Source organism: Nyctibius grandis, chromosome 10 (genome assembly GCF_013368605.1).
Source record: "Nyctibius grandis isolate bNycGra1 chromosome 10, bNycGra1.pri, whole genome shotgun sequence".
Taxonomy (NCBI): Eukaryota; Metazoa; Chordata; class Aves; order Nyctibiiformes; family Nyctibiidae; genus Nyctibius; species Nyctibius grandis.
Genome location: NC_090667.1, coordinates 33032083 through 33059763, shown reverse-complemented (window position 1 = coordinate 33059763; position 27681 = coordinate 33032083). Strand labels below are relative to the sequence as shown.

The window sequence follows — 27681 nt, the reverse complement described above, 5'->3', positions numbered from 1 at the left end:
TATTGGCAGAGTAGAAATCAATGGCATACATGCACAAGACTTTTCCTATTTTAATTAGACTATACAGGCTACATTTTAAACAGAAGCAGTCAAAACAGTATGTTGCAGAAACATACAAAAACCTAATTTAAAGGGATTAGGTCAGAGATCAAACTTTTCCATTGTTTGCTGTGAATCCCCTAAAAATAGAAATGCCGAAGCTAACAGTGCAGCACAGCTGACCGATTAATTCTCACAAACAAAATCTGCAAAAGAGTATGTTACAGCACCACCTAGTGCCTCTTATCCCGGCAGTACAGTAAATTAATTGAATTTTCCACTTAATTCAAGTACGCAGGTGGAGAAGACGGAGTGCACTGGCTGCTTCTGCATTCTGACGACTTATTTTCTCTCAAGTGGTGCTGAGACACGAGGGGGCTGAGGGATTTTACATGGCAAAGAGTTTGTCAGCATAGCTGCTGTTAGCTCCTCTTCTTTTATCCTCTTACCAGTCACATAGTATTTTCCTCCTGAGGATAGAGGGAAGTGGACACAGGAGTGCCTGTGCTGAGAAAATGGGGGGGAAAGTACTGCGATTAAATAGTAAACTGGTTTTCTTCATCCCGAGTATGACCCTCAGCAACGCCAAATGAAATTCTAACCATTGCTATGTTTCAATATCCTTTACGTTGCTGTCCTTTGCTGTGTATTTTCTTCTAGGAAGCTGATGAACATCCTCTGACTCCTGACTACTAAGCGGCTAACCAACAGCAGCTTTGCAATTAGCCACTGTTCCCAACCATCAACTGCAAGATACAAGAGACAATATGAATTTGGGTGTTAAACCCCACGAGGTCTGGTAGCGTGGTATTTAAATTGTGTTTCTAAATCAACGTTCTTACAAACAGCACTCCTAAAATAAAGTGAAAATTCATCACAGCTGGCTGTGTGTATCTTTGATAAACAGCTGCTAAAAAGAACAAAGCCCTTCATCGTATTGAAGCGCTCCGACGTCCTCTAAATTACAGTAATTTGGGCTGCTCACAGACAGACTGGCACTGACCGGATTAACTGACATACTTTGGGATATACATATAGTTGCCCTCACCAAATTCAATAATATAACTTGGAATTTATACAGTTGCTCTTCATGCTGCACATGAATACAGCTCTTAGCAGCATTAAGGTCATAAAGAGATGCAGTATCATCCAAAATAAGAACTAGGGAACTCTTGGGTTTTGGTCCCTGAGTTTTCAATACTCATCATTTTATGATGATTATTATTGTATTTAGTGTTTCCTAAAAGAAACCCCAGCTCCTTCAGTCATGTGAATTATTTGAGAATCTCAGTAGCCATTCAAAAATAAGTTCTATCCCTCAAGACTGCAGAAACAAGCTTAAAAGAGTGACTCAAGTGTACCCTCAGCAATTAAGTAAAAAAACCAACAGACATCAAAATAGATTAGCATATCAAAGGAAGCCAAAAATATTTAGCATAATGGTTTTTAATCAAATCCCAGGGTTTGGAGAAGAAGTGGTTCATATTTTTTTAATACTTGTTTGCCAGACTGCAATCCCGCCTGACAACAAAAACATTTGATTTTTTTAATTATGGTATTAATTAAAATTAATAATACCCGGGGAGATACAATACCCTGGAATTATGTGTATTATACTGAGATGATGCAGAAAAAGTTATGGAACCATAACTTAATCATTTAAGTGATTATTGTATTCTTATAAAGGCTTAATGTATCATCACAGACATGTTTGTGATACATTCCTCATTTGGCAAATGTGATATTGATTGTTGCTCTAAAGACATGCTCAGTTCAGTACAGAGAGTATTTTGGAAATTTCCCACCCATGATGGTAAGGAAATTAAACTGCTATTTAACTTTAAAATGTGTTTCTCTCAAACACTTCTGGAAAAAAAAATATTTTGCTTGCTGGATAATAGTTTACTCTGTCACTGGTCCAGGGAGAATATTATTGAACTGAAATTGGACATATTAGAACAGCAGAAAGCCCAGAATTTTGCCCTGCGAAAAATGCCTTAGTTGAGAGATAACAAACAGGGCTGAGATACTGAGGAACTGTGAAATGCTTGGAGCACTGTATGGGATTTAGTGGTTTGTAACCCTCTCCAAAGAATGCCAACAGCAATAAAAAAAGTAAGCATTTTAATAGAAAGGCAGAAAGCCCAGAGCCATGATTTGACAGGCTGGTTTGTTTGGGGTTATTTTAAAGGTGAAGGTAATGCTAATAAATGGTGAGACAGAGCATTTGTGTAAGAGTTGGGCAGTGCAGAGGCAGCCCCACCGAAGTGACTTTTTGGGGGTGTATCTACTGGGTTTGTATCCCAGCAGAACGTCCCGTGAGCCATTTCTGGCTATCACACCAACCTCACACCAGGACACCGCTTTGGCATTTTAGCTGACAAGAAGTGTCAACCAACCATTTTCTTTTAGCAGCACTACTAAACACAGTTTTTAATTTTTTTTTTTGTGGCTAAAAGATTATTTTTACTAAAATACCAGTTCTCAAAGAGAGGAAACCACTACTTGTGGTAGCGCACAGGAACGGCACACCTGAGGTTTGGCACTGCAGAAGACCTTAAGCCATGGATGCACCTCAAATACTCTGCCAACCGCCTGGACGTTTTTCTGAGGCACAGTCTGGCAGCAGCACTGCTTTTGAGGTGGTCACATTGGAAGCCTGAGCTAAGCATTCGTACAGCTGCGTGCCGGAGGAGCGGAGCTGTGGTTACTCAGCAGAGCGGAGGTGATGGGCTGGTGGGACTGGCTGGATCTTCAGCTGGGGGAAGCAGATCAGCGAGGCCCAGCTTTAGGTTGTGCCCAGGTACCAAGGCCTGTCCCACGAGTAACGTGGGTCATCTCAACCTTCCCGCACCCCAGAGCAGCTCCCCTGGCTCCTCTCCAGCCCACATTTCTGCATCAGCGAGATCTGGTCTCCCTCAGGAACCTCTACTGGGATTGCACAGATCTAAGCGTTGTGTTTATGGTTCCTGCCTCCAACTATCTACCCCAAATGTGATCCACCATGGATTTATGATCTAGTTGACAGGGTGGTGCCAGGGCAACGGTTGGACTCGATGTCTGAGGTCTCTTCCAACCTGGTTGATTCTGTGATTCTGTGATTTTATCCACATCCATCCCCTCTCCCAGAACTCAAAGGCAGGGCTCAGCCATAAAGCGCTTCAGAGAGAAGCAGCGGGTGCCACCCTCGGAGACTCCGCCGAGGTCAGCCGTGCCCGGGTCCTCCGAGGAGAAGCGGCACCGGGGGGCCCGAGGGACACGCACGGCCTCGTCCCCGCTGTCCCCTGCCACCCCCCCGAGCCCGGGGACCTCCAGGCGGCGCCGGGAGCCCTGATCCCCCCGGGGACACGGTGGGGCCGCCCGCAGCTCCCGCCCTCGCCTCAGCGCGGAGGGCCAGCCCCACGGCCCCGCGGAGCCTTTGTGCCGGCCCGCAGTGTAAAATAAACGCGCCGGAGCCGGGCCGTGATGGCACGGAGCCCCGAGGGCCGGTGGGCAGCCCCGGCCCGCCCGCAGCCCCCACGGCCCCCGACGGCGCCACTTAAGGCCGCCGCCCGGGCCGCGGCTCCCGGGCTCCCTCCAGCGGCGGCGGCTCGGGCTCCTCCTCCCGCTTCCCCCCCCCGCGCCGGCGGCTTCCCAGGCTCCTCTCCGGGTAAACAGCGATGGCCGCCGAGGAGGGAGGCGGCGAGCCCCGCAACAACATGGGGAACCACCTCCAGCTGGTGCCCGGTAATGGCCGCGGCCGGCTGGGGGCGCGCGGGGAGCCGGCGGGGCTCCGGGCCGAGCAGGGGAGCAGGCGCCGGGCCGGGGTGGGCGTGAGGCGCCGGGCCGGGGCTCCGCGGGCGGGGAGGGGGCCGGACCCCCGGCGGGGGCGGGATCGGGGCGAAGGGGCGGTAGGCAGCGCTGCGGGGCCGCCGGGGGGTTGCTGGGGAGGGGGCATGGGGCGATGTGGGGAGCGGAGACTGTGTGCTGCGGGCGTGGGGAGGGGGCGAGGGAGGGCCCGGGCGGCGTTGCCGGAGCGGCCTTTGGGTGGGCGGTGGGCGGTGCGGTGCAAACGCTGTCTCACGGAGCGGCAGCCCTGCCCACGGCAGCTCACCCGTGTGGGCACGGCAGCCGCCCGCAGCCCGGGTTGGCGGAGTCCGGGGTTCTGGGGTGGCAGAAGAGGTGCTCGGTCAGGGGGTGCCCGGGCATCGGGCACCTGATCGGTGAAACGGGCGGTGAGGTTGGCACCGACGTGGGCAAATGCGGACACTCTTCTCTGTAAATTTGTGCTTCTCTGAAATCAGAGGAAAACATTTGTTGTTTTAGAAGGTCTCCACTCAGTTTAAATGCTCTCTAGTGCCCTTAGTAAGCAGGGGAGCGAGAGGTGCTGTGACAGGACTCGAGGGCAGTGCTGGATCCCGCACACCAGCGTAATTCCCCCTGTGGATACCTATTGCATAATAACGTGCGTTTATTCTGATTTAGCATATAGTGCCTCTAAACTGACAGGAGCTCATATGGTTTTGAAGCAGCTCGTGCTAAACGGGAAAAAAAAAAACATTATTTCAGAATAAGTGCATGAAGGAGAACGTAGCAGTAAGTCCTGCCAGTAACCTATGTGATTTCCTATAGCAGGAAATTCTTTGAGCATTTTATGCCTGTATATTTAAAATAATATGAAAATATTTCCTGCATATTTTAGGAAATATAGCTTTAATATTTCCTACCGTGTTTCTGTTTTAACTGAGGTTCATATTTCCTCATTTCTGCACAAAAGTGTTGGGAGTAGATTTGGTGGTGTTAGTGGGCCAGGGTGAGCCTCCAGGAATGCCTAACCTGCCACAAAGGAAAGGTGAGCCTTGTCACGCAGTGTGCCTTTGTCACTTGCATCTCCCTTGTTTCTGTGTACTGGAGGTCTCATTAATCTTGAAATAAAAAAAAATAATAATAAAAATAAGAATATAGTTAAGGGTGTAAAAGATGCAGTTTCGTTTGCCCTCCGTCTCCTGTTCCTGTAGTGTGATGGAGGAGGAGGGTGAAGACGGTGGTGGTTTTTCGACATTCACATGGTGCTGCTGCAGTAAAATGAGTCATCGATCCTCTGCCACCGCGCAGCAGCCAGCGTGCGTTTTTGGCAAGAACGAGCAAAAGTTTGCAGGGCACAGTTCTTTCGAATCGACTGCTGTTAATTCCTTTTGTGTTCAGAAAAACAAGTGACACGGCCGCTCTCTAAAAGGCTGTTAAAACTGCTAACGATTGATGCGACTTGATGACAGTGCATACAAACCAGAATATAAATTTTTATGAAGTCAGCTTCTCTCCCCCACCCTGCACTGAATTCCTAACTGAATATAATGGAAGAGAAATTTCATATAGAAATTTAATTTTTTTACAGTAATTCGGAAGGTGATGTCTTCTTGCTTTAAATTCTGTAATTAGGTAGAACCCCAAAGAGAGTCTGTAACCTCGTTTCTTGTCGTGCAGGATCATTTCTTGTTGAGATAAATACAATATGGGGTTGATCCATAACATCAGCATGTTGTGCTGTGCCTCCTACAGAGAAGATTCTGTAAACTATGCAATATTAAAAAAAGAAAAATAGGTGAAGCAGAAAGAAGACCATTGACTAAACGTTTTGTAAAGAATACATTTAACAAATGTGTCTGAATGCCGAAGAGGGAAAGAAAAGGTTCTCCAAAACCAGCTTATAATGTCTCCGTTGTTCTCTTGTCCTCCCACTCTCAGAAACAGTAAATCTCGGTGAAAGGGGGTGGTGGTGCTCCCATTTCTGAAGGCAGACTCCTTCCTTCTGGAGCATGTCTTTTCTAAGATTTGCCTACAGTAATGAAATAATGAAATAATCACTCCACCTTTTAAATTTTCAACTCTGGATTATTTCTTAAGAAGATACTAATTCCAAAGGCAGGCAACTAGATAGACTATTGTAAAGCTCTTTTTCTGCCTATCTTGTTATAGCTTTCAGGATCTAAATAGTGTTTTTCAGCACCATTGGGATTATCCATTACCCAGCAGCTATTGGTGTAAGAATCCTGTAGATTTGCTTGCAAAGTTTATGGTAACATCTATTTTAGATAGAGCATGGTGGTTAAGTACTGTTTGTGTTAAAAGAAATAGGATCAAGTAATACAGATATGTGAAAATTACATTGCATTTGTTTTGGGTGAGTATTTGCAGGCATACATTGTATGGGAATGCACAGAACAGTCAGTGAAACCAGCATTTGAGAGATAGGTATATTTTTTATTGTCTTCACAATGGTTTTTAATTTATTTTAAAATATCTAAACATATTTTATACAGATAAATGCACTACTTATGTTTCCAAAATAAAACATACTGATGCTTTAACTGTCCTCTTGCCTGAAAGTAATTTTAGGATTGACACTTGGAACTGAGAAATGGGAAGAAAGTAGTAATTTTTAATACTGTTTTGTACCTGAAATCCTTTGCAGAGTCATATTATTTGCTTCCTTAGTAGTTTCTTTGCTGGGTTTGTGCACGTGCTGGGGTTTGTGTGTGTTTGGTATCTGCACAGGAGAGGCTGACAGCAGAAAAACTGTCTAAAATACCAGCAAGAGTCGGTGCATGAATGTAGAGCTTCAGATTACTTTTAACTCGCTTGCTTTATGTGTGCCATTATGTTGTTCAGGTCTGTACTACTTCAAATGCTGTATTCAGCATCTTACAGTTATCTGGCATCGTGGTGTACAGACAGAAGACATTTAGAATTGAGATCAGGAAATACTACTGTAGTGAAAACCTGAACTGACAGAATTTGTTCTTTTCTTCCAAGAAAAGTTGTTCTTTAGCCTCTCAAAAATAAATTACCAGCTTTGGACCCTTTCTATAGAATGGTGATTTTGCTGTAACAGCAAGAAAATTATTTTTCACAAGTTCACAAATAGGAAAGTTGCTTCCCCGTGAAAGGCTGTAGCCTGGGAATATTGAATGCGTTTCTGCGACTCTGATTTTTCTTAGTATCTTAGTCTTTGCTGAAGGGTTTCTACACAATATTCTGTATGTGTTTATTAGCAGAGAGCGAGGAAGAGGATGACAATGAAATGGAAGTTGAAGATCAAGATAGTAAAGATGCTGAAAAGCCAAACATCATTAATTTTGATACCAGTTTGCCAACATCACATGTGGTATGTTCTTTATATATTGTTCATTAAATACGTCTTGAAGAGGTTTTGACTGTTTTTCTATTGCAATATCCTTAAGCCAAAGAACTAATTTTATTTTACCCTTGTAAATCAACAAAACCTCTTATACTACTGTCATTTTCATTTCCTTACTTGTTGTTTTCAGTATTTAGGTTCTGATATGGAAGAGTTTCATGGAAGAACAGTGCATGATGATGACAGCTGTCAGGTGATCCCAGTGTTGCCCCACGTGATGGTGATGTTGATCCCTGGACAGACATTACCTCTGCAGCTTTTTCGCCCCCAAGAGGTTAGCATGGTGCGGAATTTAATTCAGAAAGACAGAACGTTTGCTGTTCTTGCATACAGGTAAAATACACGAGTGGGTTTGCTGACGGTATGCAGCATGTAGTTTTAGCACAGTTTCGTTGGATACTAAAGCGAAAGCGGATGGTTGCATCAGTTCTGTGGTGAATAACATAAGTTGTGGTTTGAAATTGTTTGCCAACATTGTGGTCCAATATGTAATGAGGTTTTTGTGTTACATTGGGTAGCTGCATGACAGTATCGTATGTTTGTGTAGAGAAATAGTAAGCGTTGATCTGCTTTCCTTGTTTGAGCATCCTCTTGATTTCAGTAACTGTTTAAATGCACTGCTCCATCTTGCTTAAAGAATAAGCCTTCACATGAACATAAAAATCAGATTCTTTTTTTTGAGAACTGAATTCTTGTAAAGGTGTATTTGCTTGTTTTGTGTGTAAGTTAACAAGCACAGACATACGTTTTGCAATGGAGTTGAGAGACAGGAGGTGATAGAAAAGTGGAAAAGATAAAGGCTAATCTGTGCCAAAAGAAGTTGGGAATGTTCCTCCCTCTTCCCCCAGTTTACTGTGGTTTAATTACGTAGGAGGTGGGAACAGTTATTTTTAGAAAGTCAATCTAAAGAATTCTGGTACTTTCAGTACCTGCATTTCAAGTGCAGGTACATTGGTGATCCCTGTGTTCCCAAAATTTCACCTCTAGACCCCAGAATAAAACCAAGTCAACTGGCAAGAACTCTGAACCAAATAAAACATTAGAGGTTGCTTTTAAAATGGAAAAATAATGATTGCAGTTAGTTGAAGGTATTTTACCACATTTACTGTTTTGATAAGATTAATCATGTACAGTCAGTGCAGGTAGACTAACTTGTGAAATCTGAATGAACAGTGCTGTTGGGGGGGTAGGTAACCTTTTTTAATTCTATTACTTGTAGTAACGCACGTGAAAGGGAAGCACATTTTGGAACAACAGCAGAAATATATGCCTACAGAGAGGAGCAGGAATATGGAATTGAAACAGTCAAAGTGAAAGCAATAGGAAGACAGAGGTTCAAGGTGCTTGAATTAAGAACCCAGTCAGATGGGTAAGAAAATTATGTATTTAATTTTACATACTGCAAATCTTGTTTCACCACAACATTTACATTTTACTGCAGGTGCATCTGCCCTTTCAGTCATACAGTTGATTAATTAGTATAGATATTAATTGAATGCTTTATCAGTAGCTTCTCTGGTTCTTAAGGACTTCTGACATTCCCTGCTCTAAGACTCATGTTTTAGTTGTTGCTAACTTTGCAATAAAATTCTCTAAAGAATATCTACCTGTAGTTGGATTTGATGTGTGTGAGAAAACATCTGTCAGAATAACAGTTTCTGTAAATTAAGTCAGGACAAAGATGTTTATTTGCCTGCGTTATAAGTTCTAAAACTTTGTTTCAAAATCTCTCACATCCCTGTTTCAAACCAGGTGTGAAATGAGAGGATGCAATATCAAGTGTGTGCCTTCTGTAGTCTTGTGGGAAGCCCCCCGGATAGGGATCAGATTCCATTCCTTTGAAAAATTGTAACTTTAATTTTCTGAAAGGAGACCTTTCTAGGGATGGTCTGCACTGGATATGTTCCACTTCATAACTTTATGTACAATTGCAGCTCTGAACTGCTGCAGGCAAGGGTCTGACACTACAGCTAATAACAATATACTTGTCTATTTTTGTCCTTTGAGTGATCTTTAACTAGACAGCCTCAACAGCATGCAGAAGGATTCAGCTGCATGAGTCAGATATGGAGAGGACAGTAACTGTGCCCAGAGGGGTGGTGGTTTTCATGAGAAGCTGCCCATGAAAGGGGAGGACTGGAGTCTGGTAATAATAATGGAGAAACAAATCGCTTCTCTTGTTCGTTTTTCCCTTCGTAAAACATGAAAGCACACTGGGATTTCTGGATAAATATTTGGATATGAAGATAGGTTCTTGATTTTTGCTAACTACAAGCAGACCATCATTTTCAGTTTATCAAATACTAAATCTTGTTTATTTTAACCATTGTCACAGTTTAGTACATTCTTACTAGAAGTCTTACCTCTTCCTTTCTGACCATTCACTGATACTTCACTGATAGAAATGTGCTGCTTCTCCTGTTACAGGTTGACAGTTCTTTTCATGTGCTTGTCAAACATCCTTAAATCAGCTTTGATAGTATCCTCCTGTTCTTTTCCATGTTCCAGTGTGATACCTGTGACATTCAGAGGCTCCTCTTCTAGCTAGTTTTATCATATTCTGTAATTAATACCTTTGTCTATTTATAAAAGTGACTAAGACCCTTAACTTTTAGTTAAGAGTACACTGAGTCTTCTGTCATTTTCAGGTTCTTCTTGACATCATGCTCCGCACCATGCATTGCATTGTGAGCCTCTGTCAATGTCACTGTCCAGAGATAACAGGCCCCAGACAGTGATTCTGTGAGCATATGACAATTCTTAGCACAATTGCTAGAGGTTTTTGTAATCTTTTCTGCAAGGCATATAACATTTTACTCCAAATCTGTAAATCTAAAGCTAATCAGTATCCTGCTATTGTTCAGTATAGTGACATTGCTTTAGGAAGAGGCCTGGGAACACTCTGAAATCAGCATTTTCGTATACTTTTACAACCTGCAGCTGAAGAAGTTAAGAATATACTTGCTATTTCTCACTGTCTAAGATTCGATTACAAATAATATTCGATTTTACAGCTTGGAAAAACCATTGCTTGAACACGAGATGGCAGCACTTGGACATCTACAGTAACAATGTCATTGTTACTGAGAATTCAGTATCCAGAAGCAGTTAAGATGTATAGTGATTTTCTTGTGCTGTTAAAAGTATTTTATTATGATGTTTTTATATCTACTGACTAGCAGAGATCACTTTTACACAGTACATTCACAAGTTTCATTCATAAATAGGAATTTTTTAATGTATGAAATAAAAGAATTTCCAGAAAATTTCCATAGCTCTTGGTGTTTCTGATTACTAAGTGCTTATGGCAAAACATCATTTTATAATTGATAGTAAATTAACGGTGGTTGGTTTTGTCCTTGTAAGTAAAATCAGAAATTTGTAATGACATGAATCTCAATATTTCAGGATTTCTGATGCATAATACTGTTTAAAATATAAAGTCCTTCATGCTGTATAGTATTGTTAGTAGCCTCATAACTATTGCTGAACTCTTTGCGGAGTAGGTGCCCTGGTTGATGGTAGGATATGAAAAGATGGTCAGTCTATATCCTATTTCTGCTGATTTTGAACTCTAGTAAGCACATAAGCTTTTGTGGTTTGAAGATAGCAAACTGCATTTCAGCTAAACTTCCTTTCTGGGGGTTTGATATGTAATAGCTGACTGTTAGTTTATACCAAAAGTAACTTGAGGAGGCAAAAATCTAAAAATACAATGCTGAGATGGTAGAATATTTTGCTGTGTTGCCACTGCCAATCTGTCTTTAATTCTGTCCACCACAATCCCAACAGATATCCAGTGCTCTGAAATACAAAGACAGCCCATTGTAACCCATGGAAAAGGCAGCTAACTGTGGGAGGGGGGAAAAAACAGCAACGAAACTTCTGCTGAAAAATTAAAGCAATGATCTATGTAGAGTTCTGTATGCCAGCGCAAAATATATTTGGAAGACAGCTAATTCTGTTTTTTAAAGCAAAAGGAAAAATAGAGATTGCTTCTGTCTTCAGTTTAGGTATAGCAAAGACCAGTCAGCACAGTGGCTTTAATAATTTTGCCAAGAGGGTGAGGTAATCTGTGTTCTAGAACAGTACGTGTTTGGTTTGCTGCAGATATGCTGTATGTTCCTTCAGGTAATTTGATTTACATCAGTACAACGTTAAAAATCTGATGAAATGGATTGCTGCTTAAATTCTATAGTACTATGTAGTGATTAATCTGTTACACAAGCCTGTATTTTTATAAGCAGTAAAACATTTTTTTTTAAACTCTTGTATACGTGTGTATATCTCATCTTTTTTTTTTCTTTTATCAGAATCCAGCAGGCTAAAGTACAAATCCTTCCTGAGCGAGTGCTGCCTTCAACAATGTCAGCAGTACAGCTGCAGTCTCTCAGCCGATGCCATATATTTCCTTCTTCGAAACCTACAGCGTGGCAGGACCGAGCTATACATCAATGGTGGCAGAAATATCAAAAGGTTAGAAGCTAGTTGTGGGTAGTTGTTTTTTTTTTTTTTTAATTTTTGATGGTATTTTGAAAATCAATATAAAATTCCATCTGTTCATCTGTAGGGGAGGATGCACAGCTGGGATGTTAGATGCCAACCTCCTGCTTTTGTCGCATATTGTGTGATCTGCTGTCAACAATGGGGTGATAGATGATTTGTATTATGATTCTGTTTGGTTTTAATCATAGTATTACTAGATTAATATTACGTAATAATTCATGTAATATTACAATTCTTATTTTTTTACATCATCAGAACACCTCAGAGAGTGTGCTGGTTGGTAAAGCTTGTAGATGATGAAGTGTTGGTGGGGAAATAAACAGTAAGTTTGTAGGATTTTATTTGTGGGCAGGTCAAAGAAGCATCTTGACTTTTACTGACATTGCTCTGGCAATAAAAATATTGGCGATCAGTGCTGACAGTGCCAGTGCTCTTGCTGTGCACTTGTGTTAATGCCTTGGGTTTGAAAGTAAGGAGGCTTTTGTAACTCTGTTTCTCTGTAACTGTTTTGAGCTAGAAGAGGTTTTAAAGAGCAGAGGTAGTTTGGAGGTGACTCCCAAATTTCAGTGATGAAACAGGCGGCCTGTAGTGTCTTAGTTTAGAATCACAATTCTGTTTGCTAATTTTGCTTTAAAACCTGCGTCAGTTAAAGGATTAACTTCTGTACCTGAAGTTACTTGCTTACAGAAAATGTGGATCTGCTTTTTTAATAAGCATGCAGACTTTATGCTTCTTTAGAGAGCTTCCAGAATTTTATTTACTTGACTCTGATTTAAAAAAACAAAACAAAACAAAACAAACAAATAACAAACCACAGTAGAGGAGAAATAATCATTATCAAGATGTTGGTTTTGCCATTAGGGAATTAGGTTCTACTTTTGCTTCACTGGCACAAATTCTGTCTTTGCTTGTTTACACTGTTTTTGCATCACTGCAGCTGTGAGAGTACTTGGAATCAGGGGGGAATTCACACAAAGATTGTAGGGCAGAATTTTCAAGAGTCCTAAGCAGCTGATGCCAGGCCTGAGCTACAAACTTCTGCATTGCTCAGGGGAATAATAAGGTGTGATTTGTGCTGGAGACAGCTGTGCTGCTTAAAAGGTGCTAAAAGATGCATTTATACAAGTGAATGTGCACTTTTACCAGTGTACAGTGTTTTCCTTTAGGAGTCTGAAATTAAATGTACTGTCAGAAGGATAATTTCGCTGGGATAAATTATGTTCCCATAATAAGCACCACGCTAGCCTAGCGTACTAGCATAGTTACACTAGCAAAAGCCTTTCAAGTGTAAACTTGCCTCATCCTCAGGCACAGTGTGGGCTTTTCAAAGACCAGCTGTCATTAACAGTGGACAAGTGTGCACGGTTAATGGGACAAGAGCTAGCACTGAGGTCAGTAGGAGAGGGTGTGAAACAGGGCAACCTGAGACACTCTTGAAAAAAACTAAAATTGTGGGTAATTAATTGCTTATTTATATATTTATTTATTATTTAACCCACCATTTCAGTCAGTGGCATATAAAAGGAAAGATACCTTGAAGTTTTCTGTGGCGGTAGAGATCTTTGGAACTACCTCCAGAAATTCATGTAGAATCCTAGCAACTCTCCTCATTGTCAGATGCAGTTAAGGTTTGACTTTGTTTTTTTCTTCAATGGTTTTGAACTCTGTACCCCATAAAAACCCCACCAAACAAAAAAAGCCATTAATAACAAAAAGCTATTGATTCTTAGAGTTCTTGAACAAGTTCATCTAGGAGTTAACAAGCCCAGAAACGCTATGTTTCAGGGGGATGGGGTGGGGGCAGAAATCCTCTTCCAAGACTGAATCTTTCAGATGATAGCTGAAATGCAGTGCACCTGCTGTAAGAAGAACATATTTTGTGGACTGAGATGCAGATCCAGAGTAGGGGCTTTGCTCTCCATCACCCTGTTGATGTCAGTAGAACCATGACTGTTTCCAATATGCCAATATGAGTTTTGGTCTTCCTGAATTTTTTCTTCAAAGTACCATTTATTTGCTGTGAATTTTAGTCTCTATTGCCTGATTTTTCTCATTTATAAAATAAGGATAGTTGCCGATCCTCTTTTGGAAAGCAACATGGTTATGTAGTATACTGCTTTTTAGATTATTTTATTAACCTAAACCTGTAAATTTAAGTGTTCTGAAGTCACTGTAGAGGATCAGTAAACTAAGCAAATAACCTTACACTGCTGGAAATTTGGTGGTCAAGGAATGCAGTTATAATACAGGGTTTCTTGTCTACTGGATATGCATAAGCTACGCACAAGCTGAAGATTTCTTAGAGGTGATATTGGTGGCTACTTGTATTTTGTTCCTCTAAATCTGCTCTGTATTGTTGTATAGATATTTTCCTACACAATTCAAGTGAACGTGTTGCTCATGTTCACCATGAAGTATGATACAGTAGCGTGGGCCACTCCTATTGGTAAAATCTTTATTTTGAAGGAATACCCTCAGTAAAAAAATGTCATCATATATCCTTTGGATTTATATATGTCAGCTTAAAATACCTGATATGGCCCATTAATCTCCTTCTTTCATTTTATTTACTTATGCATTGGACTACATTGATACGAATAGTTTAATCACCTGAGAGTGGTTTGCTGTGGTTGCTGAAGTAGCAACGATTGGTGGAGACTAAGGAACAGATGCACTATCTAATAGTACTTCAGTTTTTTGAACTGTCTGCATTTCAGAGAGATGCATAATTTCTTATTATTAAACATTAGAAATACTTTTAATGCTGAGACAGGTTTACAGAAGTCATCTCTCAATGCATTTGAGAAGTGCTTTGGAAACTTCACATTGAATTACTGGTCCTGATGGTGATAATTTGTTCTATCTTTAAATAATCAGGTCTCTCTCATCTGTTTTGTGTGAACAAGAACTGTCCCTAAAATCTGCTAATGTTAAAGAATAAATATTTGTGATTTTGGTTTTAGAGGAAGTTCCACTGTGCCAGTTTGACATCTTGGCCTCCCTGGCTCTACTCTCTATATGATGCTGTAAGTTCACCCTATGTATTTCCAAATAATGTACAATTAGTTTTGTATGTTTTAATATCTAATTACTGGATAATGTAAAAGCTTTAATTTTATTGGCTTCTAAGTTACGTTTTAAAGAAATGTATAGTTTTCAGCTCACTGTTAAAAGAGCAGGAAGGGCTTCCCCCTCTGTGTAGTTGTTCCCTCATGCTGGAGCATGTGTCTGGGGTGGATAACAGAGGTTCAGGTTCCTGCTGCGTTGTCTCAGAGCAAAAACTCGATCCTCTGTCCCACATGCTCCAGGTGAATGGCCTAAACACCAGGGTGCTGGGTAGCCTCAGGTGGGTCTTTCCTGTTGGAGTTGGTTTACTCTTTAAAAAGTACATATTCCTTTATATACATATGTATATTAGTACGTATGGTAATTGGTGTAAGAGAGGCAGAAGTAGGGAGGAGGCTAGCTCTCATCTCATTTGTAGAGTTCTAGAATTTGAACTGTTGTCTCCTTATCTTAAATGAGAGTTACAACCACCTTGGGCTGTTGGTTCATTTTGGCCCACTTCCCATCCGTGTTTTGCTCTTAGTTTAAAATATGTAGATACAAAATGAGTCTGTAATTATTGTAAGTCTTAAAAGCTAATGTCCACTTAGGGAAAATAGCTTACTCTACATTTTGCTTCCTTTTTTTTTTTTTTTCCTAAGAAAACAGAAATACGTATGTATTTAAATTAGGCTTTTCTTCTAACAAAAGGAAACCTTGATGGAAAGAGTCAAGAGGCAGCTACACGAATGGGATGAAAATCTTAAAGATGAATCTCTTCCAACAAACCCAATAGGTATGATGCTGTTGAGCTATGAACTCAAATTTGGGTTTTGGGTGGTTTTTTTTAAATTCCTAAGAAAACAAGGCTTAGGTAGTTACTTTTATTGGTAGTCCATCACTCACTCCCCATTTCCAATAAATTTTGATGGCTAACTTTGACAAAAGGATGATAGAGCTTGTAAAGACATGAACATCCTCCAACTGTGCAAAAACATGTTCAGTAAAAGAAATAGAACTCTAAGTCAGCAAAACATGGAGCACAGTAAGTTTTCAGCTTTTGAATTCTTTTACAGGCTCTGGGGAATGGGATGATTTCCAGCTTAGCAAGGTTTTTGTTAGCTGAATTAAAGAATGACTGTAGTAAAGTCCACTATCTTTTGTGTTTGTGCCTTTTAATACCTGATTGAAGTTGCTGCCTGAGAATTTACTATCATATTAAAACTCTTTTTAAAAACAAAAAAGTCTGTCTTCTTGACTGAATATTTTTTGATCTACTTTTGGTCTTCATTCAAATGTGGAAAAAAGCCTCCAAACCTCCAGAAGGGAGTGTATACAGAGTATGTCTTTTTCCTTCTCACAATGTGACAGTAAGGAATAATTTCTTAGTACTAATGTGAGTAACATAAATTGGTTGTAATTATGAAGGAGGTGTATGTTTGGGGTTTTTTTCTTTAATTTTTCCTTCTGTCATAAAAGCATGTCTTTCTTTTTGCAAAAAAGAGGAAGTGCAAGCATAAAGGTAGCCACTGGTGGTTGGGAAACTCAGCAATTCACTGTCAAAGTGGAAGTCTGTGTCAGAGAATGTTCTCCAAGGGTCTGTTCTGGTTTTAGAATACATTATCTTACCAGTTCAGTCTCCATCACTGGTGGTCTTTAAGTGTGGGTTATACAAATATCTTAGAAGAGGTTGTACGTGTACAAGACCCAGCCTTAGAGCAGAAGGATGTACCGAGATGACCTCTAGAAGTCTATTCTAAACCTAAGTTTTAGCACTCGTACCTCTGAGTAGAAGTAACAGGTTTTATTTCTCTCTCAAATTCTAACAGGCCTGGTACTTTCTCATTTCTAGATTTTTCTTACAGAGTTGCTGCTTGCCTGCCAATTGATGATGCGTTACGTATACAGTTGCTTAAAATAGGTAGTGCTGTTCAGCGACTCCGATGTGAATTAGATATTATGAACAAAGTGAGTATTTTTTTCTTTACATGTCGTTAAATTGTTCTCACAAAAAAAATTAGGAATGACTGTCTTAATCTATAACAAAAAATGTATGAAATCTCAAAATAATACTTCTAGAGAGTGAATTGGGCGTTCTTTTATTTCTTCCTTCCCCTTTAAAAGTTTGCTCCAGAAAGAAAATGCTCTCTCTCACTACTAGACTTTGTTTGGCAGCAAGTAAGAAACATATAATAATATTTGCTTTTGTTAGAAATCTTATTTCAACACCTCACAGCACTTTTTTAGCCAAGAGATGGTGCTAGAAGTCTGATGTTGCTCCTAACCATCTTATGATCATCATAACCCCATATTGACAGTATAATACAGCACAGTCAAGTAGCATAGTGCCATGAAAACTTGTGGATTTTGTAACAAAAGAGAAATGTTTTAGTATTGAGCTATTGAGTATAAATCCAAGTATTGGACTGGAAGGATTTTTGCAAAAGGCATGTATTGACTTGTTAGGCAATAGCTTTTTAAGATGTTCAAAGACTTGTCTTCCCTTCCCTTCTTACCATTGCCATGGCCACGTAATGCTGTAGATGGAGGACATTAAAGTTCTAGTTTTAGATAGTACGTTTTTTACATAATATTGGTTATAGTATATATGATTGTTATTATAACTGATAAAGCAACTAAGTGTCAGTGAACCTCATGTTGAATCCAACTGTTTTAGGAACAGCATGTGCAAAAACACCTCCAACAGGAGTCTAGATTGCTGTGCTCTTTCCAAAGAGGAAACACTGCAAGAGCCATTGGTATACACACGAGTTTTACCTGTAAACTGGTTTGTGTGTGATAGTGGTAGCTGGAATATTTACTATTCAGTTTTTGAATGGAGAGACAAATTAGTATTTTATTAATACATTCATATCAAAAAGAATAGCTATATGCATCCTGATTGACCCTTGATTGAACCTTGCTGGTTCTAAGTTTGCTGGAGATACCAAAGTACTATCTCGAACATTAGTGTAGCATAACCTCACTCAGTTGGATATAGAGGAGTGGAAATTATGCCTGTTTGCCTAAAAAAGTACTACCTGTTTCTGGGGAAAAGAGGACCAGGGTGTCATTTTAATATTGTTCCTCTTCCCAAAGTTCATGCACCAAAAATCTAAAAGGGAATATACAGAGAAAAGAAGACAGAAAACACCTCTTCCAAATTCTGACACAAAAAGTGGACAGCTTTTTGTGTGAGGCTCTGTAATCAGATTAAACTCCAGTTGTCTTTCCTGAGACAGAAACTCTGAAAATATTCTGATATTCAGGTACTATGAAGTACTGTTCATGTTCGGTACATAGTCTATTTTCTGTAAATCCCGAAGAGACAAGAGGACTTAAGTTACCCTTATAAAATATAAGGTAAAGTTGATTTTTAGCCTGTACCAAAAAGGTGTTTTCTTCATCAACATGTGATGCTTTATTCTGTAAATGTGTTCAACTGTTCTATATTAGTGTGAGAATAGTAAGTGCGTGATGGTTTTTTACAGTTTTTTAGCAACGTTTATTTTGGTCAAATGCACTCCTTGTAAGCCAGGGTTCTCTAATGACAAGTGCTCTGGCAACACAGCATGTATTGTGGTTTACTCAAGAAGGATGGACTTAACACGGTTCATTGTTCAGAATGTAATTTACAGTAATATAAGTGATTGTAAGACCTGATCCATTTTCTTTTGTCTTTGATATCAGTGAATGGTTTTGTACTTTTAATAGCTTTTTCTGTTATTAAAAGCAGTTAACTGTTTCGGTGCTTATTTTTAAAGGAATGTACATCACTCACAGGTATTACACTTCTGTGAATTCCCCTTGAGAGTGCTAATTGTAGTAATTAGATAGGTTTGGAAGTGGAGGGATGGAATTAAGTAGCTGTCTAAATTGGATTCTGAGAGGGATATATGAGTTTGATGGTAATCTATGAGTAAGGGTGACTTAAGAGAGTGAGTGATAGTAGGCATTAAAGGTCCCTGGTAGGAGAGAAAGGCCAAGTGAGCTTTAAGAAGCAAAGTGAAGAGAACTGGTGTATGGTAAATAGTATCTGTATAGTACAGCAATTTTCCTCCCTCAGTCTCCAAGATCAGTAGACAGTGTGATGGAAGTGTGGAGCAGAACCTGTATCACCTGCAAGAAAGGAGCTGGAGGAAGTTGAAATGCAGCAACAAGCCCAGAGCATGGGAATGGAGGAAAGGAGAGAGTAAAGACTGACTTAAGCCTGTGTAGTTTCACAGGGGTGGAGTGCAGGAGTCAGAGCTCAGGGACTCAGAAGCACAAGCTGTGATTTACTCCCAAGTTCTGAAAGGAAATGTGCTCACACAGGGACTTGAGCACGTGGAGATCCTAGACACAGCATTTTGTTCCAATTTTGGGTAATTTCATATACATTACCCTTAAAAAGAGGTAGAAGTAATACACCTCCTGAAAATTAATAGTAGTGTTCTACTAAGCTGATTTAAATGCTTATTTTCTGGGCAATGTCAGTGATGAATTGTTTCGTTCTACTTTCTAGAAATTGTAGGAGATGTATTGATCTTTCTCTTAAAAGACTATAACAGATTAATCTATCTTACATATTTTTCGTGACAAAATTAAAACCATTGATCTACAGTATCCTCAAATTTTAGAAAAACTTAGTGGTTGCATTTGTACTCATCTACCTTTTCTGTGTTGTATCTTAGAAGAGCAGAGGCTTTTTTTCTGAATCAGCTTTTAAAGACCTTAGAAGGTTGACTCATTTATTGTCTTCCTGTAGTCAGATCCTCTTCTGTGTGTGGATATTTTTTTTTTGGGGGGGAGGGAAATATATAAAAAATGTTTTGTCTTTTAGATAACAATGTTTACCATAAATAAGTAAAATGCACAGAAAAATCCTTTGATAGAAAGAGAAAACGTAACTGTTGCCCAGATTAACAATTGATACAAAGTCTGTTCTGAGGGAGGGGAAGAGACATTTTTATCCTTTGCCACTGTGCTGACACGTGTCTGGAAATGAATGACATTACCCTCTTTGTTTTTCCTTTCAAGTGTACATCTCTTTGTTGTAAGCAATGCCAAGACACAGAAATAACTACCAAGAATGAAATATTCAGGTGAGTTTATTGCTCTTAATCTGTGGGAGGTTCTTGATCAGAAACACTGGCACAGCAAAACAGATTAAGCTGGGTTGTGTCTTGTAACTATCGTGTTTTCCACAGCTCTAATAAAATTTAAGTAAATATTTCTAGGGGGATTTTCTTTATAAAACAAAACTGGTCCAGTTCTGGGCCCCGCACTTCAAGAAAGATGTTGAGGTGTTGGAGCGAGTCCAGAGGAAGGTGACCAAGCTGGTGAAGGGTCTGGAGGGTCTGACCTACGAGGAATGGCTGAGGGAGCTGGGGGTGTTTAGCCTGGAGAAGAGGAGGCTCAGAGGTGACCTTATTGCAGTCTACAACTACCTGAAGGGAGGTTGTAGTGAAGTGGGAGTCGGCCTCCTCTCCCAGGCAACTAGCGATAGGACAAGAGGACACAGCCTCAAGCTTCGCCAGGGGAGGGTCAGGTTGGACATTAGGAAGCATTTCTTCTCAGCAAGGGTCATTAGCCATTGGAAGGGGCTGCCCAGAGAGGTGGTGGAGTCACCATCTCTGGAGGTGTTTAAGACAAGACTGGACATGGCACTTAGTGCCCTGGTCTAGTTGCCATGGTGGTGTCAAGGCAATGGTTGGACTCGATGATCCCAGAGGGCTCTTCCAACCTCATTGATTCTGTGATTCTGTGGTTACTTGAACTTTTTTTAATAAAAAGTTAGTAAATCCAAACATCACCATGTACCTTGTAACAGAAGTCAGTGTGAAAGGCCATGTTATGTCACCTGGTCCAGCACCTCGCCACTGAAGAATTAGGAACTCTGTCGTGAGTTTTGAAATACAGATTGTTACATACGAAATTCAGGATCTCATGAACTTTATTCAGAAATAATAGGACAAAAAATTCTTTCTCAGCACTTCATCCTGACCTCTATATGTCAACAGCAGATTGCAGTGCACTAATTGGGTGGTATAGATAGGCTCCCAGCATGATGTCATGTAAGGAAATTGCCTATTTATGTCAATTAAGCATTGTGATACCTTTTTTATTATAAGAATATAGGGTTTAATCCTAATAACTGCACTAGACAGTATATTCCCATTATATATTTGACTGATATAATATCTTCCATGTCCAACAATAATAAGACCATAGGTTTTCCAAATAATTGTTGGCAGTCTTATCACTATTTTAATCTCGAATAATAACTAGTATCTGTCCATCAGCCATGAGAATGTGAAGGTTAAAAGATGTCTTGGTTTAACAAAACAAGGCTCCCCACAGTTTTCCTGTATCAGTGTGATAAGAAACTGATGTGGTAATTAAAAGCCATTTCTTATCTTGTAATCAAATGATGGATTCCAGAAACCACAATTCCTGCTGTGTTGATATGATGTACTTTAACAGAAGAATGAAGAGAAGTTAGATAATGAATGAACATTTTTTTACTTACTTTTAAAGTTAGATTTAAGAGTAGCAATATAGATGTTGCTTGTATTGGAAGCAGCAAGTAAAATAAATGATGAGTCTGTTGTGCTGCTTTTTATACTGAGCTGTAGGTTTTTGAGGGAAAGATTAATAACTGCCTTAAATAAGGTAGTTTCCATAGCACCCTGTCAGCTATCTTATATGTAACTTGTCCCCTTTAACAAACAGCTGGGCGAGGTGCATCTGAGCACAAGAATATTTTAATCTTTACTCCCAATAAGATATTTTTAAATACCTGTTCTGAAGTAGGGACTTAAGTAGATAACATGAATAATTTATGTCAGTGAGGAATGCATTGGATTTATACCACTGGACACTTAAATTTCTGAAATTATAAGAAAATTTGACCAATGATATTTTACATTAGTATCTGTTTTCTTTCAATGTTTAATAATATAATTAAAGGTACTTTTTCTTACAGCCTAAAGTGGTTCATTTTCTGTGGAAAATAGTTTTAAGCATGGTTGGCAGTTTTTCCTCTGTTTACATTTGGTTTGTGTTTCTTCCTTGGACTCTGACAAAATTGTTAATTGTCTGTTGTAGTTTATCCTTGTGTGGCCCCATGGCAGCATACGTGAATCCTCACGGGTACATCCATGAAACCCTCACTGTATATAAAGCCTGCAACTTGAATCTCAGTGGGCGGCCATCGACGGAGCACAGCTGGTTTCCTGGGTAATAACAGTTTTAAAACCATTTTATTAGTAAATTACAGAAATTTGGTTGTAATTGTATTCCTGTAAAGGTGGAATAGTAAATATATAATTTTTGAAACACACGCATTCATTTTACTCATGAAAAATGGGGAACTAAATTTAGAGTTTTTCAAAATACAGAATAAAATGGATAATTCAGATAGACTGTTTTCAGAATTTCCCTGGAATTTTTTTAATTTGTGGAAATCTTAAGATTTTAAAACGTAGTCTAGTATCTGAGAGCTATAGACTGATTGTCTGGGAGATTCGTTGTGTACAGTTTTGTGTAAGCCACAAAGCAGCTTTCTTTGATAAATAAAGTGCAAATGGAAAATATATATAAATGTAGTTATTCTACTGAGATACTTTTTACATCTAAAAACTGAATAAATCTACAGCAATTTAAAAATTACTAACACTGTATTAATCTGATTACCTTTGATTATTTATTTATTAGTCTGAAACAGTAGTAAAGTGTCAAGATGTAAAAGTTTGCCTAATAGTGAAGGGTCTTGCGTCAAAATGTCACACCCCCCTCTGGCAGCTTAAAGTTAATTTTTTTGGCTACATAGGCATGTGTCAGGCACTTACTCAAAACTTTGTTAAAAATAGCCAAAATGTCAAACTATATTTGAATTTTAGTTTCACAAAAATATTCTTCATAGCTTCACAAAAGCATTCTTTAAATATATTTTCGCCAAATCACTTTTCTGTGTGGTCCTTTCTGTACCGTGGTGTCAGAAATTATTCTTCTGTGCCTTTGGCTATCGTGCTCTCTTCTAAAGCAGTATAAAGTATTTCGTCTCTGTATTTGTAGCCAGCACAATGTTCTTGACTAATGCACATACACATTTTCTCTTGCATTTTCTCATGTTGATTGTGTTTTTTTCTGCATTATCATGTAGCACTGTGTAATTACTTGGAGGGTGTATCTGTCACAAGACATGCATGCTTTAAGACTCCCTGAAGAAAGCTTGCGGCTTATAATATCTGGAGTTAATTTTTCTCATCCTTACATGTTTTCTCAGCTTTTTTCTTCTATGAGGGTTTTGAAATATTCATGTTCTGCCTTTTAAAGCTGTTAAAGAAAAGCCCCATTGCTCTGGAAAGCGCAATTCCCTGTTAATCTGGGAGCCCTTTTGTTTCTGTTAATAACTTAACTCTGGACAATTTTCCGACTGTTCTTTAAGGCACACAGGATTTCATCACACTGAGACTAGTATTCCCTTTTTCCCTAACGAGTGAGCTGTGTTCCAGTAGTTTTAAGACGTCTTTTCTTTACATGGTAGCACCAACCTTCTGTTTTGTTTTCGGTAGGTACGCCTGGACTGTAGCCCAGTGCAGAATCTGTGGGAACCATATGGGATGGAAGTTCACAGCTACAAAAAAGGATATGTCACCTCAGAAATTCTGGGGGTTGACACGGTCTGCTCTCCTGCCTCGGATTCCAGAAGTGGAGGACGACTCGGGCCACGATAGATCACCGTTACTCTGCCTGTAGTCTAGTACCGTGCTTCGGAGATGAACAGGCGGTAGTCTGGCTCTTAAATGCACCTGCTCAGTTCTGCTTCTGATGCTTAGTTAAACTTAAAAAAAAAAACCACAAGAACTGACACCCACACACAAAAACCAACCAAGCAGGCTCACTACATTTGGGTTTGGTGTGCATCCACATTGCTGTTGTTTCAGACACACTGAGAACTGAAGGTTGAGTCTTTAAAATGACAGCTGAGGAGAGGAGGTGGCATGAGACACCAAGAAATGGATCTGATCCATCTGGACAGACTTGAGACTGAACTTTCTCCTTCCTTATATAATTTCACAAAATGTTTACTGCTGTCAACTTGCAGTGAAAAAAGGTGGGGGGAAACTAAAATTACGAATAAACAGAATATAATTTATGCAATATATGTATGATGGTAAGACACCAGTTAGTTGCTGCGGAGTATTTTCCATAATATACTTAAAAGTGGTTTTGCTGAGGATCCCTGTTTCTAACTATGTGGAATACTTCACATTTTATGCTCGTGCTGTTTCTCAGATAGTCGCTGAGTAACCATTGAAGAGATTACAAGACCGAAGTATCTCCTCTGGCTGGTAACTGTGTTGGTAACGTGCTGTAACTGGCAAAAGCAAGAGCTTCCTGCTCCCTGCAGCTGGAACAGCTGCATTACAGAATGCCTTTTGAAAGGAACCCACGTGAAGTATTCGGTCCTTCCAACTTGTCCAATTTATTTAGTCTATTTGACTTGAGAAGTCTTAAATTTTAAACTATTTATACAAAATATATAGGTCAGTCCCGGAACATAAACTACATTGTCATTTACTGTTGAATGTGTTTATATTTACTTTCCAGAATTATTTCTGTGACGATTAGTTTGCCAGCTACATGTCCAGGGTTCTGTGAAGTACTCGCTCAATACATAACTGTGGAGATTTTTCAGTGGTATTTATTTTGACAAAGGGGAGGCAACATATCTCTAATTTTTTTTTTTCTTTTACACTTCCATATCACAAAGTAAAATTTCACATTCATCACTATACAAAGAGCAAAAGTTTCTAAATAAAACAGAAATAAAAGGCAGTGCTTTTTTTGTTGGTGTCTGAAGTGCAGTCTTATGCTATAGAAATCGGGTGCCAAATTGGGGCAGCTTTTGCCACTGATTTGTTGGGGTTTGTTTTTTTTTTCCCCCTCAGAATGCACTTTGGTGATGGAAACTGAAGATTTCTTCAGCGTGTTTGTATACATACACACTATACACACTTGTTTTTCTTTTGAAGCTTTATCATTCACTCTTTATTTCTTCACAGTAGATCTTGGAGAGCTTGCATTGTTAAATATAACGACACAAAACTATTTAAGATTTAAGCCATCAGCCACTACTTGATTGATCATGCCCCTACATCCAACATATGTAGCAGGGACAGGTTGCTGCAGTGAGGGGCTGAGACAGGCCTCCACGAGCCCAGCAGCTGATTGAAGTGGTGGTGTGGTACCTCTTGGGAGAGCCCGATGTGCAAAGATGCTGGGTGCTGCAAGGCTGGGAGGGGAGTTCATTGTGCTGGGGATGTCGAAACTAATGACTGTGTAACTCAGGTTTAGTCCTACCTCTGTGCTTCTGTGGTAACTTGTTCTCTCCATCGACGTCTTTAATACCGTATTTAATTTTGTGTGAAGTGCTCTGACTTGCCAGTGAACTGTGAAAAGCAATACTTCTCTGAATATAATTCTGAACAAATAGAGGGTGAATGATGGCTCATTTTCTTCAAGAAAACATTCTGCATTTTGATTGTGTTCCTATAATAAGCTTTCAAAAGGCTGAAATGATAAGCACTAGTGTGAGAGATTGTGAAACCTCTGTGCTTGCATAACCACTGACATCAGCCTTCCCCTCACGCCCTGCTCATGCACACACACAGATGTACATGCAACACACATGTGTGGGCACACACATGGCTTAGCTGTAGGCTTGGTTTATTTTTTTCCCTCAAGGATACCTGGTATCTCTTGTTCCCATTACCCTCAGGAGGGCTTGTGGGTGGCAAGAAGTTCTAAGAAGTGCTTTAAAGTACCTTCTGCTGCCCTTCGATTAAAGTATTCGCTGAGGGGGTGGTGAGTGAGGTGTTAAAGTGATTGTTTCCTCAGCTATCACTGAACTCCAGAAGCTCTTCGGGTTTTTGGCTGAGTCTTTTGGATTGCCTCAACTAAACATGGCATTATGTTGGCACTGTTTGAATACAAGATAAGCATATTTTTGGTATTGTGTGTATATAGTCAAATGTAAACTAATATAATCAAGTGAGATAAGTCAGGAGTAAATTTAGCACTAATTTAATTTTATTGTTGATGATGCTGTTCCATCTGCCTAACCTTCTGTGTGATGTTTGCCATTTCGAAGTCCATGACACTCTCCAAGTTGAAAACCAGTGTGATTCAGCTGGTGAAGCCTGCCGTGGTGACGCCGGTGGCTGTGGAGTCGTGGATGGGTCTGTACATTGGTTAATGTTTTCTGCACTGCTTTTCTCCTTTTTTTGGAGAGAAAACTACTAGATCAGGATTGTGGAAAATTACTACTGACAAATATGGGCATCGTATGCTTGTGAGAGCAAAATACAAAGGAAATCACATTTTTATGATAATTTCCTATATTCACTGCACTCCTTGGTTGGCATGTAGCGTCCTGCGTTAATTAATCTGATCGATTGACTTGCTGGCTGGTACCAAAAAGGGTTAATTTTCCTCTTCTCTCCCACCGTCGTGCAGAGATGCAGGAACTGGGCAGTGGTGGGGCTGGTGTCCTGGCTGCCCAGCCACATCGGTGTAGGGCTGATGGAGGGAGGAGGGACAGACAGGCGTCTCGTAGGGACAGACGAGGGACTGCAGCAGGTCTCAGCTGGATGGAGCACACGTAGTGTAGAATGGCTCATTTTCACGCTGTCGTTGCACTAACAGAGACATCACACAATCAGAGCCTGTAATATTGCAAGTTTTTGTATCTTTTAGTTTAGTTTTGATGAATAGGTAGAACCACATAGGACACTCACACACTTGGCCTCAAACATGTTCCACTACCGGTTGTTTTTTTTTTTTACTAATGCTGGTTTTGTATGTGCTGCAACTCATTTGGTTCCTCCTGGTGTTTTCTCACCTTTGTTTAATTGCTGTGTAAACGGTAGCACGTTCTCCGCTTTCACTCCTCCTCTGCCTGTCTTTGGAGACAACTTTTCAGAAAAATCTTGTTGCCTGCAAACATTTGCAAAGAATAAAATTCAATTTGGTTCAAAAACTGATCTTTTGTAGGTTGTCATTCCAGTGAATAATCAAAATGAAACATTAAGTCCTTCAGCTCAGTCTCTTTTCTCTCTCTCATCTGTGCACTTATTGCTTGAAGCCACCTGAGTAATTCTTAACTTCGGTCCCAAATTATTTCTTCCATATTAACTTCCCAAGCTCAAAAGTCCTGATGTTTTTTCCAGCATCCCCTTTATCTCCCACAAAGAGAAATTAGCAGGTAAATACATGAGGGGGTGAGGCAGTGAGAGTGAGGAGATGTTGTGGCTGGAGACACTGAGGAAGAGCAGTGGGAGGGTTTGCAGACAGGCTCAGCCAAAGCACCCCGAGGGTGGGTGGAGGATCTGGGGAGAGCAGAGGGCAGCGGGTGCTGGGCTGAGGCCAGCAGCGAGGGGAGACTGGAGGTACTGGTGGAAAGTGGTTTAAGCTGCATAAACATGTGCCAAAACACAGGCGTTCCCCCAAGCCTGGTATTTTAATTAATTACACACCATCCGAAGCTCCATATTGGGGCCAGTTTAACCAGGAAAGCAGGGAACGTGAGATTTACAGGGTCTAGCCACAGAGGTCACAGTTCCTGCAAGACTGTCCTGGTTCAACCAGAAGAACCAGAAATGCATCCCAGTAACCTGCTTTATTCATCAGTGGTATTAGGACAATGGTCTCTGGACTGGATTATCAATCAGCGAGATACAGGTTTATATTAAGGGAGGGAGGGGGGAGAGAGAGAGACAGATGGACGTGTGTGTGTGTGTGTGTGTGTGTGTGTATATGCTCTATCTATGGCTTCAAAAATTTAAAATATTATAATTATATAAAAAAATTTATACATATTATGTATTACAAACATAAATATAAAAGAATAAAAATAATATATAATA

The 27681-nt window shown here is 40.0% G+C and overlaps 1 protein-coding gene across 4 annotated transcripts; it reads left to right on the top strand.

The window, feature by feature from the left end:
• Window positions 1-3669: 3669 nt before the first annotated feature.
• Window positions 3670-26799, top strand: CRBN (cereblon). 4 transcript variants are annotated; one of them, XM_068409618.1, is made up of 11 exons: window positions 3670-3765; window positions 7074-7183; window positions 7347-7549; window positions 8436-8585; window positions 11530-11692; window positions 14686-14748; window positions 15479-15563; window positions 16620-16735; window positions 19787-19851; window positions 21857-21988; window positions 23326-26799. In XM_068409618.1, the coding sequence occupies exons 1-11, from the start codon at window positions 3699-3701 to the stop codon at window positions 23507-23509; spliced, it is 1338 nt and encodes a 445-aa protein (XP_068265719.1). In that variant the 5' UTR covers window positions 3670-3698; the 3' UTR covers window positions 23510-26799. The 4 variants fall into 4 exon arrangements, with proteins under 4 accessions (XP_068265719.1, XP_068265717.1, XP_068265721.1 ...); XM_068409616.1 differs by having other exon boundaries at window positions 7071-7183; XM_068409619.1 differs by lacking the exon at window positions 3670-3765 and adding an exon at window positions 4799-4870 and having other exon boundaries at window positions 7071-7183.
• Window positions 26800-27681: the final 882 nt, after the last annotated feature.